General features: G+C 32.3%; 2 protein-coding genes across 3 annotated transcripts; one reads left to right on the top strand and one right to left on the bottom strand.

Moving 5' to 3' along the window:
- Window positions 1-1,493: 1,493 nt before the first annotated feature.
- Window positions 1,494-8,285, bottom strand: LOC125060732. 2 transcript variants are annotated; one of them, XM_047665760.1, is made up of 8 exons: window positions 6,835-8,284; window positions 6,579-6,745; window positions 6,321-6,473; window positions 6,106-6,191; window positions 4,880-5,037; window positions 3,896-4,174; window positions 2,635-2,849; window positions 1,494-1,922 (listed from the first exon to the last, which is right to left on the bottom strand). In XM_047665760.1, exons 1-7 carry the CDS (start codon window positions 8,045-8,047, stop codon window positions 2,665-2,667), a joined length of 2,241 nt encoding a protein of 746 aa, XP_047521716.1. In that variant the 5' UTR covers window positions 8,048-8,284; the 3' UTR covers window positions 1,494-1,922; window positions 2,635-2,664. The 2 variants fall into 2 exon arrangements, with proteins under 2 accessions (XP_047521716.1, XP_047521726.1); XM_047665770.1 differs by lacking the exons at window positions 1,494-1,922; window positions 2,635-2,849; window positions 4,880-5,037 and having other exon boundaries at window positions 4,008-4,174; window positions 6,835-8,285.
- A 303-nt stretch (window positions 8,286-8,588) lies between these two features.
- Window positions 8,589-13,841, top strand: LOC125062949 (ras-related protein Rab-2A). The gene is made up of 6 exons (XM_047669141.1): window positions 8,589-8,799; window positions 9,358-9,517; window positions 10,107-10,262; window positions 10,693-10,873; window positions 12,099-12,230; window positions 12,715-13,841. Exons 1-5 carry the CDS (start codon window positions 8,754-8,756, stop codon window positions 12,195-12,197), a joined length of 642 nt encoding a protein of 213 aa, XP_047525097.1. The 5' UTR covers window positions 8,589-8,753; the 3' UTR covers window positions 12,198-12,230; window positions 12,715-13,841.
- The last annotated feature ends 924 nt before the right edge of the window (window positions 13,842-14,765 follow it).

Consider the following 14,765-nt stretch of genomic DNA (forward strand, 5'->3'; position numbering starts at 1 on the left):
ATTTATTATATATATACGGACTATAGACACACAAATCGTAATGGTCGAAGAATATTGACGGATCTGACAAATAGTAAACTTTACAGGGCAGCCATTTCAAAATAATATAATCATGTTAGTTTTTGTCCTATTTTAATTCATATTCTCTTATTATGAAAATTGGCATACAAGCAAACAAAAGGGTTTGTTTTGAAACAAAATAAAAATAATAACATTAAATTACAGTTTAGAAAAAATAATTTGAAATTTAAAACATATGGATTTTTTTTAATGTAGCCGAAATATGAAGTCAATGTAGTATTCAAAGTGGATTTTGGATTTTTTTCAAATCTGACATTGTTTCACGATTATGACGAAATCTTATTTTTAACTTAGTTAAATTTTTAAACTTATATGATTTCAAAAACCGGCTAAATTCTCTAGGCAAGATGGCGTCGCACCAGTACGTTGTACCAGGTTTGTAACAAGCATTCATGTTTTTAAGTGTTAATTATCATTCTTAAATTACGTAAACATATTTCGATCACTCAGCCTACGACGAATTTAAACTCTATGACAGTATTAGGTAGGCGAAAATATTATTTACAACTAATCTGTGACCATTGTGTCAAATGACGTATTAAAATAAATATTAATTATGATTTTTTTGTAAAATATATAATTATTTATGAGTTATTTTAACGCTTTAAAGTTATGTTTTAAACATATTACTCTCAATAAGACTTATACTAATACTGTCGAATAGCCTATTAAAAATCATAACATTTAATAGTTTCCCCTCGTCAAAAATCGGATAAAAAAAAATTCCATACATAATTAATAATTAAAAATAATCATAAAACTTACTAAATCTCGAATTTCAAATGTTAGGAAATGAATTTTCAGTGTCATTAGTTCGCACTTGGCGCATTTATGAGCCCAAACATGACCGACGAGATATTTTTATTTAAAATTCGTCTTTATTGCTATGTGCTAAGGTTTATTTCACAATGGCTCAGCAAACCGGTCAAGACTTAAATAAGGATGTGCTAATATAATTTTGACTAGTAAGCACCAATTTTCTAATGTCTATATTTTATCGTATTCATACTATTTACATGTGGCTAATAAAATTTAGCCAATCACATTTTTGTATATAGATTTTATCATTAAATTGACGTTATACATGGTGTTTTTCAAACGAATTTGAGCGATAAAAGCTTTTTCATGCATTGATGATATAAAAAATATATATTTAATGAAAAAGTTTGCGCTGTTAAGAAAGTTTATATACAACATACCATCTGCTCGAATCGTATATAAAAGAGCACATTCAAATTACGATTGGTATTTTATATAGAAACCGGGAGTCGGTGGTTTAACTAGCCCGTTATTCGAAACTCACAGCGTATTTAAAACAGACAAATTAGCCGACAAACTGTTTTAAAATTTAATTTTTGTATAAGGATGGTATATATATACAGGATGGCTTTTTAATACCGCCTTTTTTTAAAAAATATTATTTTTTTAAGAATACTCATTATTCTTCGTTATGTTTTAAAGCAATAACTGAAATTACATTTTATTTTTAACCACGTTTTATAGAGAGATTTGATCCTGATGATACTTACGTAATTATCATCGAACTATAAACGTTCTACTTCGTTTTTTAGGTCGTTTAAAATTCTTAGTACTGAGCTCCCATCTGACTGTGAAAGGCGAAACTAATCAAATTTGTATAGACACGTGACAAGTCCATACACAGCGACTGTAGAAAAGATCAGAAGGTAGTAATAAAAAGCACCCTGTATATAACGTCTCATATATACAAGTTTATATAAGTTAATAACCCACACTGAGTATGTTATACACAAAAATTCGGTGGTTCTCTGGCGACCATGGTACGTCACTAATGTTCATTCTTCTTTTGGCTTCTGATTCACCTGTAAGATAGAAACAAAAAGGCTAGAGTCTGCGCTCACATTTATTTCCTATTTACTTCTACAGTTTTATAATAAAAAAACAGTGGCGCCAAAACCTTTTAGACGTACCCTCAAATTATTGAATCAGTTTTGTGATCATTTATTTAGACTCACCGGCCTCACGACCCGAGATACTATGTTTTTTTTATATAACAGGAGGCAAACAGGCAGGAGACTCATCTGATGATAAACCATAACCATAAAATACCATGGACACTTAAATTGCCGAAAGACTCGCAAGTGCGATGCCGGCCTTTTAAGAATTGTTACGAAGCAACGTCAAATTTGTTCGGAAATACTGGTAGGCTGGCTTCCACATCAATTCAATTTTCAAACCCCGCGTTCTGTCCCTCATTTTAACCCATTTAAAAAGTCCTGCATATTCCATTTCTTGAATAAGGCTATATATTATATCGTCTAGACTAGTGTTTCCCAAGCTTTATTGTGCTATGCCCCTATATTTCATCATTAAATTAAAGAAATATAAATGATAGCTATCATATTTTTCCATTTTAGGAAGAAATTACTAGGAATTTGTTAACGACACACAGTAAGTAAAACATATAATGAATAACAAAAACGCTAATTCCAAATAATTTTAATAAATTTTCGAATTAATAATAAAATGAATTATCACGCGTAAATAAGTAATAAAATTGGGAAGACTCCTCACCATATATATGCGAATCAGCAAACACCACTTTCATGGCTCTGTATAGACAGTCAAATGCGGTGCGTGCATGAGGCGCCTATGAGCCTCGGAGCCCGTGAGAGCCGCCACCGTGACTCCGGCCTGGTACGAAGCCGGGATCACTATGTGACGTGTACGCGTATCCGCTTCCGTACAACCCGAGTAACGCCATTCGCGAAGGACGTTTGCTACTTGACCTGATAATATTACACTAAATTTTTAAGTATTTTACTTGGGGGGCCGTTCGAGTATTATTTAAGCAATATAGGGAGGAGGGGGATATTTCTTTGATTTTCTTGTTTGGTGATTACGTCAACAGTAATTATTTATTTTTTTATACATATTACAAAACATTACAATGCATTTTCGAGGCTTCCTACAAAAAATTAATACGTTTATGTACTATCATTTTTGAGAGCTTTGCTTACTTTTTCTGACAAGAGGGGTGGGGGAGAGGTAAAAAACAAAAATAAATAACAGTAAATCTGCTTATGTAATACTTGAACGGTCCCTACCAGTCGGTTAGTTCCAGTAGAATGTAATTGAAAGGTAAGGAATTATTATATGTAGTCAATATAGTCTGTGCGGGAAGACACCCGTCGTGGGGCAGTGATGCCAACTTGGGGGTATTTCTCTTGATATCCTGGGGGGGGGGGGTTTAGGAGGTACATTTATTTAGGGGATTTTTACTTTATAATTTTTTTTAAACTCACGATTCTAATTATATTAAGACTAGAACTCAACCAACAAACTAAACCAAATATAAACTGTTGGCTTCAATCTCGTGGAGTGCAACTGCTTTTCGAGTTAATAATCTTGATATTTATAAAGAAAAAAAAATTGTAAAAATGTATGTACATTTTGTGAATAAATAAAATAACGCGTAGCAAAGTAAGAATTATATTAGTTTATATATTGCCATGCCTGTTCTTTTTACGCACAGACTATATCCGTTACTAAAAAACAGTTATTTGAAAGCCGTTTGTTACAGACCAGCTCTAGTTTTAGTTTTGACATTTAAATTTGAAATGAAAGTAAAAATTTAATAAAATTTTGTGAAACAAATAGAGAAAAATATTACACGTTAAAAATTACTGAAGCAAATATTTTTTTATTTACTTTTATTCACATTTTTTCTCCCATATCAACATTCTATTGAAAAAATCGTCTTTAATGCTTTGTATTACGGTGTATTTTACAATGAAAATTTAAGGAAATTATAGTGATTAATGAATAAACTTACCAAGCACATTCATCCTATGAAACCGGACATCAGGCACCGCTGTCAACGGGGACATATCCGTCTCCGGGTCAAATCTGGCCACGATATCCCTTGACCTCACCAGAAGCACTGAAGGGGACACCAGTCGTGACCAGACAACCCCTTCGGAGACGCATTCCACTGGGTTACACAGGTAAACTCCCCTAGGAGACACCCCAAACACCATCTGATGATGCCAGGCATCTGGGATCTCACCTTCGCTATCCAGCTGAAGGTTTAACGTGAGGATTGGTACTGCACCTGAATTATTTGTTATTAAAAAATTATCAGCTAATAATTAGGTATATTACATACAAATTACAATTATCAAATAGTAATCATGTATGGGGCTTATAGTCAATTGAACATAACATATTAAATAAAAAATCGACGGCATCTGTTAGGGCACATAAGGCTGATCATATACCTATCAGCACGTGTCTATTAGAAAAAAACAAATCACGAAACAGATGCAGAAATCTGAGACCTAAAGCGGGCCATAGACGGACCGCATGTTGCAGTCAAGACCGACTGCAATATGCGGTTTGCTCAGGAACTGCTCGAGTGGTCCGTGTATTGCGAATATGAATTTAGTATGGAAACTGCAGATCGCCGTGCGGCGACCGCATATTGCAGTCGGTCTTGACTGCAACATGCGGTCCGTCTATGGCCCGCTAAAGGGAGCGTTCAAGTATTACGTAACGAATTTTTTTTCCTTTTGTAAAACGGTGCGGGGCGGGGATATTCACCACATAATGGAACTTTTAGGTATAAAGAGTCACCAGATGGTCACGAAACGTTTTACTATACTTGGGTACAGTACTGTACAGAAAAACGTTACGGCGCGTTACATGGGAGGGGGGGGGGGTCCAATAATCTCCTAAACCTAAATAAGTTAAAGGTTGGTTGGACAGCCGGGATTCAATCCCACCTTGACAAAGAGTCACTGCTGTGTAAAATTCTTACCCAATGAAATCCAATCAGCAAGCCAATGTAACAATGAAAGACTTCTTTCGGGATATGTTGGGAAGAATCTCGCTGTGACCAACCCATCTGAGGCCTTTTGTATGCCCGTGACGAGATCTGACGCCGTACAACCCGCCACAGAGCGTGACAATAAATACCTTAAAATAACGAAAAATACTGACCCCCTTATTCATAACTGAACTAAAGAACTATCTCTTTCATAATAGGGTAAACACAATTTGATAGAAAGGGATGGATAAGTTTAATTAGACTATTTTTTTTAACAAGCATATAAAGATTTGGACTCATACATTACTCCAAATATAAATTCATTTTAAAATCAGCCCAGACATAAACAAAAAAACAATCAACCAACAACAATCTTGATAGTGGTCTCTTTGGAAGTCATCAAAACATATTTTGGGAAGAAACAGGTAAGGTTATTTTTAATATTAAATTTTTAAACTGTACATACAAAAAGGTAAAGGTAAAAAATCAAATTCGAACATCCATGTTTTGCTTGGTTGACTGATCAAGTTTATTAAGTCTACCCACATTTTTGGTGCTGTTCTGTTTTGTTCTTTTATATATGTACCTACATCTGTGCGCTCTAATTTCTAATTTTTAATCTTAGTTTTAAATATGTGTTTCTCAGTAAGTGAATTTTGTATGCAATTCTTATGAGAAATAAAGTTATTCTTAAACCTTAAACCACCTGTATTACATAAAAATATATTATTTGTTTTATTTATGTTTAAATAAAACTTGTTAATAAAGTTTTACCATTTGTAGTACTCAAGTATAACAAAACAATATTAATTTGTCTTTAAAAATTTCTGATGACCAATGTCACTGTATATATTATCACTGTATGTTTGAATTGTATTGTAAATACTGCTACTTCAAACCTTGCCTTATTGTAAACCATTTATTATGTTTCATAATAATGAAATACTTTAATGAGCTTGGGAGCAATTCATACTACTGTAAACTACAGGATACCTTATTAATGAGGCGTGGTACTTGCCTTCATATTCTATAACAAAATCACAAATGCAAACATAACACCATGGATTTAAGTTAGTACTGTATTTGCTGACAAAGTTACAATATTAGATCCATTTATATTGAAGAAATGGTAATACTAAGACATACAGTACTTTATAATTGGGCTGGTTATATAGATATGTATAATAATTATTATACATAATGATTTTTAGTATTACCTTGGTATAGGTGCATTGTTGGCCCTTTGTCTTGTGCCTACTGCAACATTAATTCTTTCAGTATTTACAGGAACTCCTAGTGCAAGCTGAAAATTGTATAATAAACAAATAACAACAAAGTATAAGAAATTTTTTCGCTTATGACAGTGTTTGTCAGGCACAAACAGGTGAAACTTACTTTTCCCTAGCAAAATTTATCATGCAAGTATACTCACAAAAACATTAACTATCGCTGTAGCTCCACAGGCAGATGTGCCTATCTGCGTGACTTGTCTTTCACATGCTTCTCGCTCAGACCACACCATGCACCGAGGAGCTTCTACACAAGGTTCACTAGCCTGTGAGGGACCAGCCACAGGCTCAGCATTCTAAAAGTAGAAATGTACTTACACTTATTAAATACTTCACCTATTTCAACAATTAACATATTTGCAGACATCCACTATAATTGAATTAATGCTATAACTAAGTACCTCACAAGTAGAACTTTGAACTTCATCACTTTTAGGCTGATCATCCATAAGTCTCTTCGCCATGTTGACATGGTATAATGCTGTTGTCAAGTTAACCGAGTCAATTGTTGCATTTTCACCTTGATTTATTTGATGAGCCATGCTTACATCCTTTTTTTCTTCATTGTCTATAAAAAAGTAAGATAGCTCACATTACAAAAGGACTTCATATAACAAAACATTTATATCAATAGATTATGTAAAAAAGCTTACTTACAATTTAAAATTTCTCTAGCTGATACCAAATCACCACTGGAGCCATGTGCAGTAACTGGTTCAGGATTTGGGTGATACGCCATTGTCCTTCGAACCCTTAGTCGTTCTCCTCTCACATTCACATGATTTATGTACTCTGTACGAGTTACCCTTAACTTTTTAACTATGGTACAGTGATTCTGCACATGAACATTATCACTGCTAGTAGATGGCACATCAAATATTGATGGTTTAACAGTGCTGCTTTGTGCTACAGGATGCATAAGTGGCTGTACCACACCAGGCTGATATTCCGGTGATGTTCCTCTTATAACATGCTCATTGACTTCAGGAACACTGACAACTTCTATATCAGCTTCAGGTGTTGATTCGTCACCAGTGTCTGCTTCGCAGGAGGGTCCAGGATCAAAGTCCATTTCCAAGAAATCCATATCAGGACTGGAAGCTCGTGAACCAGGTCTGTTATTTACTGCTTGAGGTACTGCTGGCACAGCTGGAGCTATTGCTGAATTTGGGGTCAATGGCAATCCCATATCTAAGCTAAAGAAAGAACTTGGTAGATCAGCTAAATGTTCACCACCTCTATATGTATAAATACAACCATCTTCGGACCCCAGTGAATAATCATCATTTCCTGTATCACTTGAACTGTCTTCACCTTCAGGCACGGGCCTTTTGAGCCTTAGTGTTGATGGTCTTTTCTTATTTTCTTTTCCTTCACTATTACAAGATATACTTTCACACTTACTAGTTGAAGCTATAGGAAGGCCACTTGTAGAAGGTTCATTAATTTCACAAATGTAGAGCTTTTCGTTACTAGTTTTTTCACTTTCACTTGGAACTTTTTCACACTGGGATCCTATAAAATCATTATAATTAGTCAAATTCTTGCTATAGCTTGCTTGCCTTATACAATGTGAACTTGTTGCACTATTTTCGTAAATTGAAATGGCCATATGTGATCTTTCTACGTGTTCAACAGAAATAGATTGTTGGTCATTAGGTTCTAAACTTGTATTAGTTTGTGTATCAGCTGACCTCTGTACAATTTGTGTAAAAGTTTCTTTTTCGTTTGACGTTGTTTCGCACACTTCGTCATCGCCATCACCTTGTCCTCTTTCCTTTAACGAATCCTTACTCGATTTGTGCTCTACGTTAACTAATTCTTGTTCCTGTATATTCCTCATTGATGAAGATTCTTCCTTAGCTTCCATTATATTAAAAACAAGATTCTTTAAAATTCGTCGGCATTGTATACATGAAGGTTACCTACGTTAAAATTAGGGACGTTATGAATCTTATCAGCAATATGCAAAACACAATATTGTTAATTATTTAATAGCAATAAAATAATACAAACTCGAAATTATAAAAAGCTTATTTTTAATTGAATAATGAATAATAACAAACTATTTTTCAACTGATACTTATGAAGTATGAACAGATAAATCATAAATTATTGTCAAATAACAAGGATAGAAAATACAGATTGATAATATATAGACTATAAATATACTATTAGAGTACACACTCGCAGAGTGTTACTCTTGTAACTTGTTTCTATTTGCTTCGCCAGCACGAGCTACAAACCTCTTTTCACTTATTTCTCATTTAAGTTTGATTAATTAAAGCTGACCCTAATCGAGAGCATAAGTTAGACTTAAGAGCAATCTAATAAACTTTAATGTAATAACTGTAAACTTCTTAAATTTGTCAATTGTCCTTCTTATCGCGAAATGAGAATGCATGTTGTCAAATTGTACATGACAATTTTATTAAATACGAGCATCTTACTCTTACGATTTATCCAGCTGTGAAAATCTAAAATTGCGTCTAATTTTATTTTACAAGAACATAAAGTAAATATAACGTAAATTGATTCACAAGTTTTAAATCGTAATATAATCGATAGAAGTTAAAATGGCTTACGCCTACTTGTTTAAATACATCATCATTGGAGATACAGGTATTGATTTTATTTCCTGAAATTATTTTATATGTATTTTGTCCATCGTTTATTTCTTTTAATCTAAGTTTTAGGAATTAGTAATTGTAGTAGATTTACTTAGACAGGGATTTAGTTCTATATTTCTACTAAAATATTATTTTAATTTCCTTTCTTTCTATGGATACTGATAGCATTACATCCTAGTGTTCCGCCTACGCTTAATATAAAAGTAGGCTTTAATTACAAGGCATTTACGTGTGTTTAATCTTACTAAAAATAATTCTGTAATTTTATAATGAATTTATATCAAGATACCTTTAATTTTTCGTTTAAGTATCAAGGACGTTGTTCTTTGTTGTTGTGCAACAAAGAACAAAGTAATGTTATGAAAAAATATTGTATTATATATTATTTGTTTTTAGTTTTTTTTTTTTTCAAGCATTTCAGACTTTTTTTGTATTTAAAAGCCAGTGTTCATTTTCTTTTCATTCTAGTCTCATTATAGACATTATATAAAACTTATTATTATTAAAAACACATAAATATTAATACCTTAATATAACAATTTTTCACTAGGTGTGGGCAAGTCTTGTCTGCTACTTCAGTTTACAGACAAGAGGTTCCAGCCTGTTCATGATTTAACTATTGGTGTTGAATTTGGAGCTCGTATGATTACTATTGATGGCAAACAAATCAAACTGCAGATATGGGATACTGCTGGCCAAGAAGCATTCAGGTATAACATGTTATAGTTAAATTTCAGAGATTTGCATTAATAAGTATGTAATGTTGTTGCTATTGATTGAGCCTTCACTCACTCCCAAGTTTGTTAGAAATACAACCTTCCGACCAACCAATTTCCTTCATCAGCAATATAATTTTTAAAAACTCATAGGTTTACATCACATATCCTGGTAAAATTTCTAGCTTCCAAGGTAAATTGTACCAGTTATGTGTAACTGTACTTGGTGACCCTAATGTATACTTAATGAAATGAAGTACAATGAACTAGGTCAATAAACCACCAATGTTATTGTTTTTTACACTTTGTTAGAATGTTTTTAAACTTTGTAAACTAGTGGACATAGTAAAGTTTATTGAACATAATGGGCAACAAACTGACAAGCATAAATTATTTACAGAATTGCCTGTGTTTTGTATGCATTGATTTAGGCTTTAATCTGCCTTTTGAGACGAAATCTTTTTCTTTTTCATTTATTTTTTTCTTTGGCTAACTTTACTCTTAAGTATTTTATCAAGGCTTGTGTTAATTTTTATTAATATTTCACAAGTCACATTTATTTATTCTATGTACTTTATTACAGATCAATCACTCGTTCTTACTACAGAGGTGCTGCAGGCGCTCTTTTAGTATATGATATTACTCGGCGAGAGACATTCAATCATCTTACCACCTGGCTTGAAGATGCACGCCAACATTCCAACTCTAATATGGTTATTATGCTTATTGGAAATAAGAGGTATGAACTTAAACAGTTTTCAACAAGTCTAATTCAAATGAAACGAATAATTTAACATGTAAATTTTTTTTACTATCTCCTAAGCTAAATATTTTAGCTTTAAAAAAAATGTTCATATATCATTATAATTTATGTTGGTTTAAATACATTATAGTAACGGTAAATAAGATACATTGATTATAATTAGTATAGCCCTCATAATATTGTAAATTATTATAAAGAGATTGATTTTATCTAAAGTCTATACAACACTAACTAATGAATCACATATATACTTATTATGATTCATCTGTTGAAATAGGGAGGAATCTTAATAGGGCAATGCATGCATGTTTTTTTGTTCCATTATATTTTTTATTATCATATTCTCCTGATAAAGAGATCAGGATAAATTTTATTTGAATTTGAAATTTTATATGAATCATTCTAGTGATCTAGAATCACGGCGCGAAGTAAAGAAAGAGGAAGGTGAGGCCTTCGCTCGTGAACATGGACTTGTGTTTATGGAGACTTCTGCGAAAACTGCAGCTAACGTTGAGGAGGCTTTCATCAACACTGCTAAAGAGATCTACGAAAAGATCCAGGAGGGTGTTTTCGACATTAACAACGAGGTTGGTTATAATTACATAATAATGACTATTGGTAATTACAATCATATAGATGTTTCTTTACATTTTAATTCTACTGAAAACTCAAACTCGATACTTCAATTTCTATCCCCTAAATACACTCATACACTTATTTTCTGATTTTTTTAACCAACTTAACAAAAAAATGTAGGTTTAACAATAATTTGATGTGTAATTTTATTGTTATATATTATTATATACAGTGGAATCTCTATAATTTGACACACGTTAATTTGAATATCTCGATAAATTGAATTTTTTTCGGTCCCTTGAAAATTACGATAAATTTAATAAAATCAATGTTAATTGGTCCCTTCGGTGGTTTGACATATTTATGGTCCCATGAGTTTCATATTTTCGAGAGTCGACTGTACTTTTTTGATAATATCAATGATATTTCGTAAAAAAGGTAAGAAGTAAAGACGAAAATAAAATATATATTCAATAATAACGTCTGAATCAAGTGTCAATAAAAATGCTATTGACCCGAACAACGGAAGATGATTAAATAAATTATTGAGGATGATACTCAATATCTTATTTGATTTGAATAAATTACTGTCACTTATTTTATATAAAGGTCTCTTTTAGACTTGAGGTATAAAAGTGAATTTTTGAAAACTTGATTCTCTGGTTTAGGCACTACAAAATTAAATATCTTTTACCAATATAAACACGACTTTATTACATTGTTTACTCCACGTGTTCAATGCTTCATAGTAGTGGTGAAATCAAGTCCCGCAGACTAGTGACTATGCTATACTAATGCATATATAAATAAATCTTTATATATATAATTCTTCTGTGAGTGTGTATGTCACTGAATTTCTCTCAAACGACTAGAACGATTTTGATGAAATTTTTTGTGTGTGTTCAAGGGGATCTGGGAATGGTTTAGATTCACAAATCAGCCCGGTAGGTGGCGCTGCAGTCGGTACTTTCATACTTTAATATCCTAATAGCTTGAAATATCATGCAGGACAACGTCTGTGGGGTCCACTAGTTTTATTTAAAGATGACAAGTGACAGTAGAATGATTTTTGAATATGGCGACCGCAGATTCTATTTTTGCTGTTCACAGAAAACTAAGATTTGGTAGAACTTATTGTGGGTGAATATATGCGGTCGATCCGACACAGTTTACAGTTTGGCCTCGAGATGATCCTTCACTAACACGACTTTATTTATTGTTTTCGGTGCACTATAGGCGAACGGTATCAAGATTGGGCCCCAGCACTCGACAGCGGGAGGGGCGAAGGCAGGAGGCGCGGGAGCGGGGGGTGCGGCCGGGGGTGGATGCTGTTAGGTGCTCGGTTGCACACACTGAGCGGGCTTCTAGGTACGGACATGACATTTTTCTTTAGCAATATTAGGCTCAATCTGAATTGTTATTTATTACTTGGAATTCGAAATTTGAATACCTAGAACTTCTGTTTAAAAAACCATATTAGAATTGACCAATGCGATCTTTCTAGCTGTCAAATATATTTTTTATTTTATTTTATTTATTTATTAACACTTCGTTGCAAAAAACAATAAATCAAACACAATACAAAAAAAAATATAAGGGATGCAACGGGCGGCCTTATCGCTAATAAGCGATCTCTTCCAGGCAACCCTAGTTATAGAAAAAACTAAAAAAGAAACATGATTCGTGCGAGAAGTGCAGAAACAAATGTTATATAAAAAAAAAAAAAAAAAGGGATACTATAGATTTTGTTGTAACTTTTAACTTCTAAGTTACATGTAAGATACTTTGCTTTTAAGGAATCATAGAATTAAGTCAGAAATGTTTATTTTTAACAAGTATTTTTTAATAACAGGAAAGGTGCAGATGTGTGCAATATAAACGGATATGGAACTTACTGCATGCCGGATTAAATTAATTTTATAAGCTACAATAGGTTGCATTCAAATGTCTAGGGTGGACTCTGGTCAGTCTACACTAGCATTTTTATATTATTCTTATATCTTACCTTTCATAGGTAAATATAAAGTACTGTATTACCGTTTGCTGCTTGTTATAATGATATTAAATGTTATATTTCAAATACACTATATGTTGGTTTGTAACAGGGCTTACATATTATTGGACTGTCATGGTTTGAAGCTTTCCAACCTTATTATTATAATGAGCAGTGCACTGTCATTATTTTTCATCGGGATGGCCTTGAGCATATGTATGATTTACTTTCATAACCTTAGCGTGAATCAATTATGAGCAAATTTATATGGAGTAATTCCAACATATGGTTTCAGGCAGTCCCGTTTAAAAATTATGAACTTTAGGAATTATGTTATTAGTACGGCAGTAAAGTTATCTTCTCAAATCTTTAAATTAGACCTAAGTCAACCATTTATAGAGATTGGATTATGGCTCGAGTCTGCAATTACCTTGAGGTCAATATGCACGTATGACCCATTTGACTAACAAATAACTTTGACTTTAGTTCACACTCATTGACAAATGACATTTTTCATACAAAATTTTGTCAACTTTTTAGAGCTTGGAGTTTCTCCCTGTCTTACTGTTAAATTTAGTACAATTCGAGCTACAGACGTGGCAAAAAGTTGGCATGTAATTCTTTTAACCAAATTGTTGAGACTGTCAGTTACAAAGTCACAGATATCATTTTAAATCAGTTCTAAAGCCCATGAAGTATAGCATTGGTATGTAAATGTTTGATGTTAGCTTATGTGTTGTATTGTGTTGCTATGACGCATTTACATTAATACATTTTTTATTGAACAACTAAATTTTACCGCTATACTCTTTATGGTTCTTTTTATTTCTTGACTTATTACAATCGCTTTGAGCGCATCTCATATTAACCAATCACTTTAAATAAATTGCTAATTTGTGATTTATGTGAAATTATTTAATTTAGTGTGTTTATTTATGGTCGCTACAATAAATAATAATACACTATAATTGATATAATTTCTTTCAAAGTGCAATGATTATTTATTTAGATATTGTTTTATAACTGTAAATCTTTATTTCTACAACTCTAATAGATTGTTTTAAATATATTTTTGAATTAATACCCAAGAGTTCGCGACGAATTTTAAATAAATGAATAGTGATTAACTATATGGTAATAAGGCATTGAAAAAGGGTACATTTTACAGACGTAAACACAAGAAAAACCAAAGTTGTTTATCAGGCAACTTGTGAACAGTAATTTGTATTAAAGAGAACTGCTTGCATAGTAAAGGACATGAAATAAGGTTATTTTTAAGTTTAGCACATTATGATGTAGTAATATTTTATAAGGTTACAATGTGCGACATATTTGTAAAGCATATTCATGAAATAAATGTTTTAAAGGTATAAATAATTGTTTTTATTTTAAAATTTAGATACAGTAATAAGAGGTTGAGATAAAACATTTTATTTTATATTACTATTTACACAAGTAGCGAAATCAATATTATTAACTAATGCAGGTTTCTTGTTCTTGAAAAGGTCCTGCCCTGAGCACTTTCTACAAAGAGCCTATTTCATATTAAGCATCTGGTTTTAATTTTTATTTAAGCATAGAAGTTTTAACAGGCAAACCAAATAGAGTGTCAAAGTTGATCAAACATAATTTGTACTGTAGAATAATGTTTGTCAAAATTCATGGAAACCTTGAAATGAATTTCATAATTCATCCAAAAGCAACATTGTAGCATTATCGAATTTAAATGCCATCATTAAAGTCTTGTTCTGTATCTGTAGTAAACAATGTACAACATAAAGATAAAATGATTTCAATTACAATACCCTATGTCAATGAAAGTTTATATTCTATGGGATATTTAAGGATAATACAACAAATCTAATTAGTGAAACTTTTACTGACTCTTGTTCTGTAGTTAACAATGTACA

The sequence above is a fragment of the Pieris napi genome, chromosome 2, assembly GCF_905475465.1.
Source record: "Pieris napi chromosome 2, ilPieNapi1.2, whole genome shotgun sequence".
NCBI classification, from domain to species: Eukaryota; Metazoa; Arthropoda; class Insecta; order Lepidoptera; family Pieridae; genus Pieris; species Pieris napi.

Bases quoted from the DNA above. Each gene is read 5' to 3' on its own strand.
- LOC125060732 (XM_047665760.1), bottom strand. From the start codon at position 8,047: ATGGAAGCTAAGGAAGAATCTTCATCAATGAGGAATATACAGGAACAA. The intron at 6,746-6,834 runs GTAAGTAAGCTT...ACTTTTTTATAG, and splicing joins AGCTAGAGAAATTTTAAATT to ACAATGAAGAAAAAAAGGAT. The intron at 6,192-6,320 runs GTGAGTATACTT...TACAATTTTCAG, and splicing joins CAGCGATAGTTAATGTTTTT to CTTGCACTAGGAGTTCCTGT.
- LOC125062949 (XM_047669141.1), top strand. From the start codon at position 8,754: ATGGCTTACGCCTACTTGTTTAAATACATCATCATTGGAGATACAG. The intron at 9,518-10,106 runs GTATAACATGTT...ACTTTATTACAG, and splicing joins GCTGGCCAAGAAGCATTCAG to ATCAATCACTCGTTCTTACT. The intron at 10,874-12,098 runs GTTGGTTATAAT...GGTGCACTATAG, and splicing joins TTTTCGACATTAACAACGAG to GCGAACGGTATCAAGATTGG.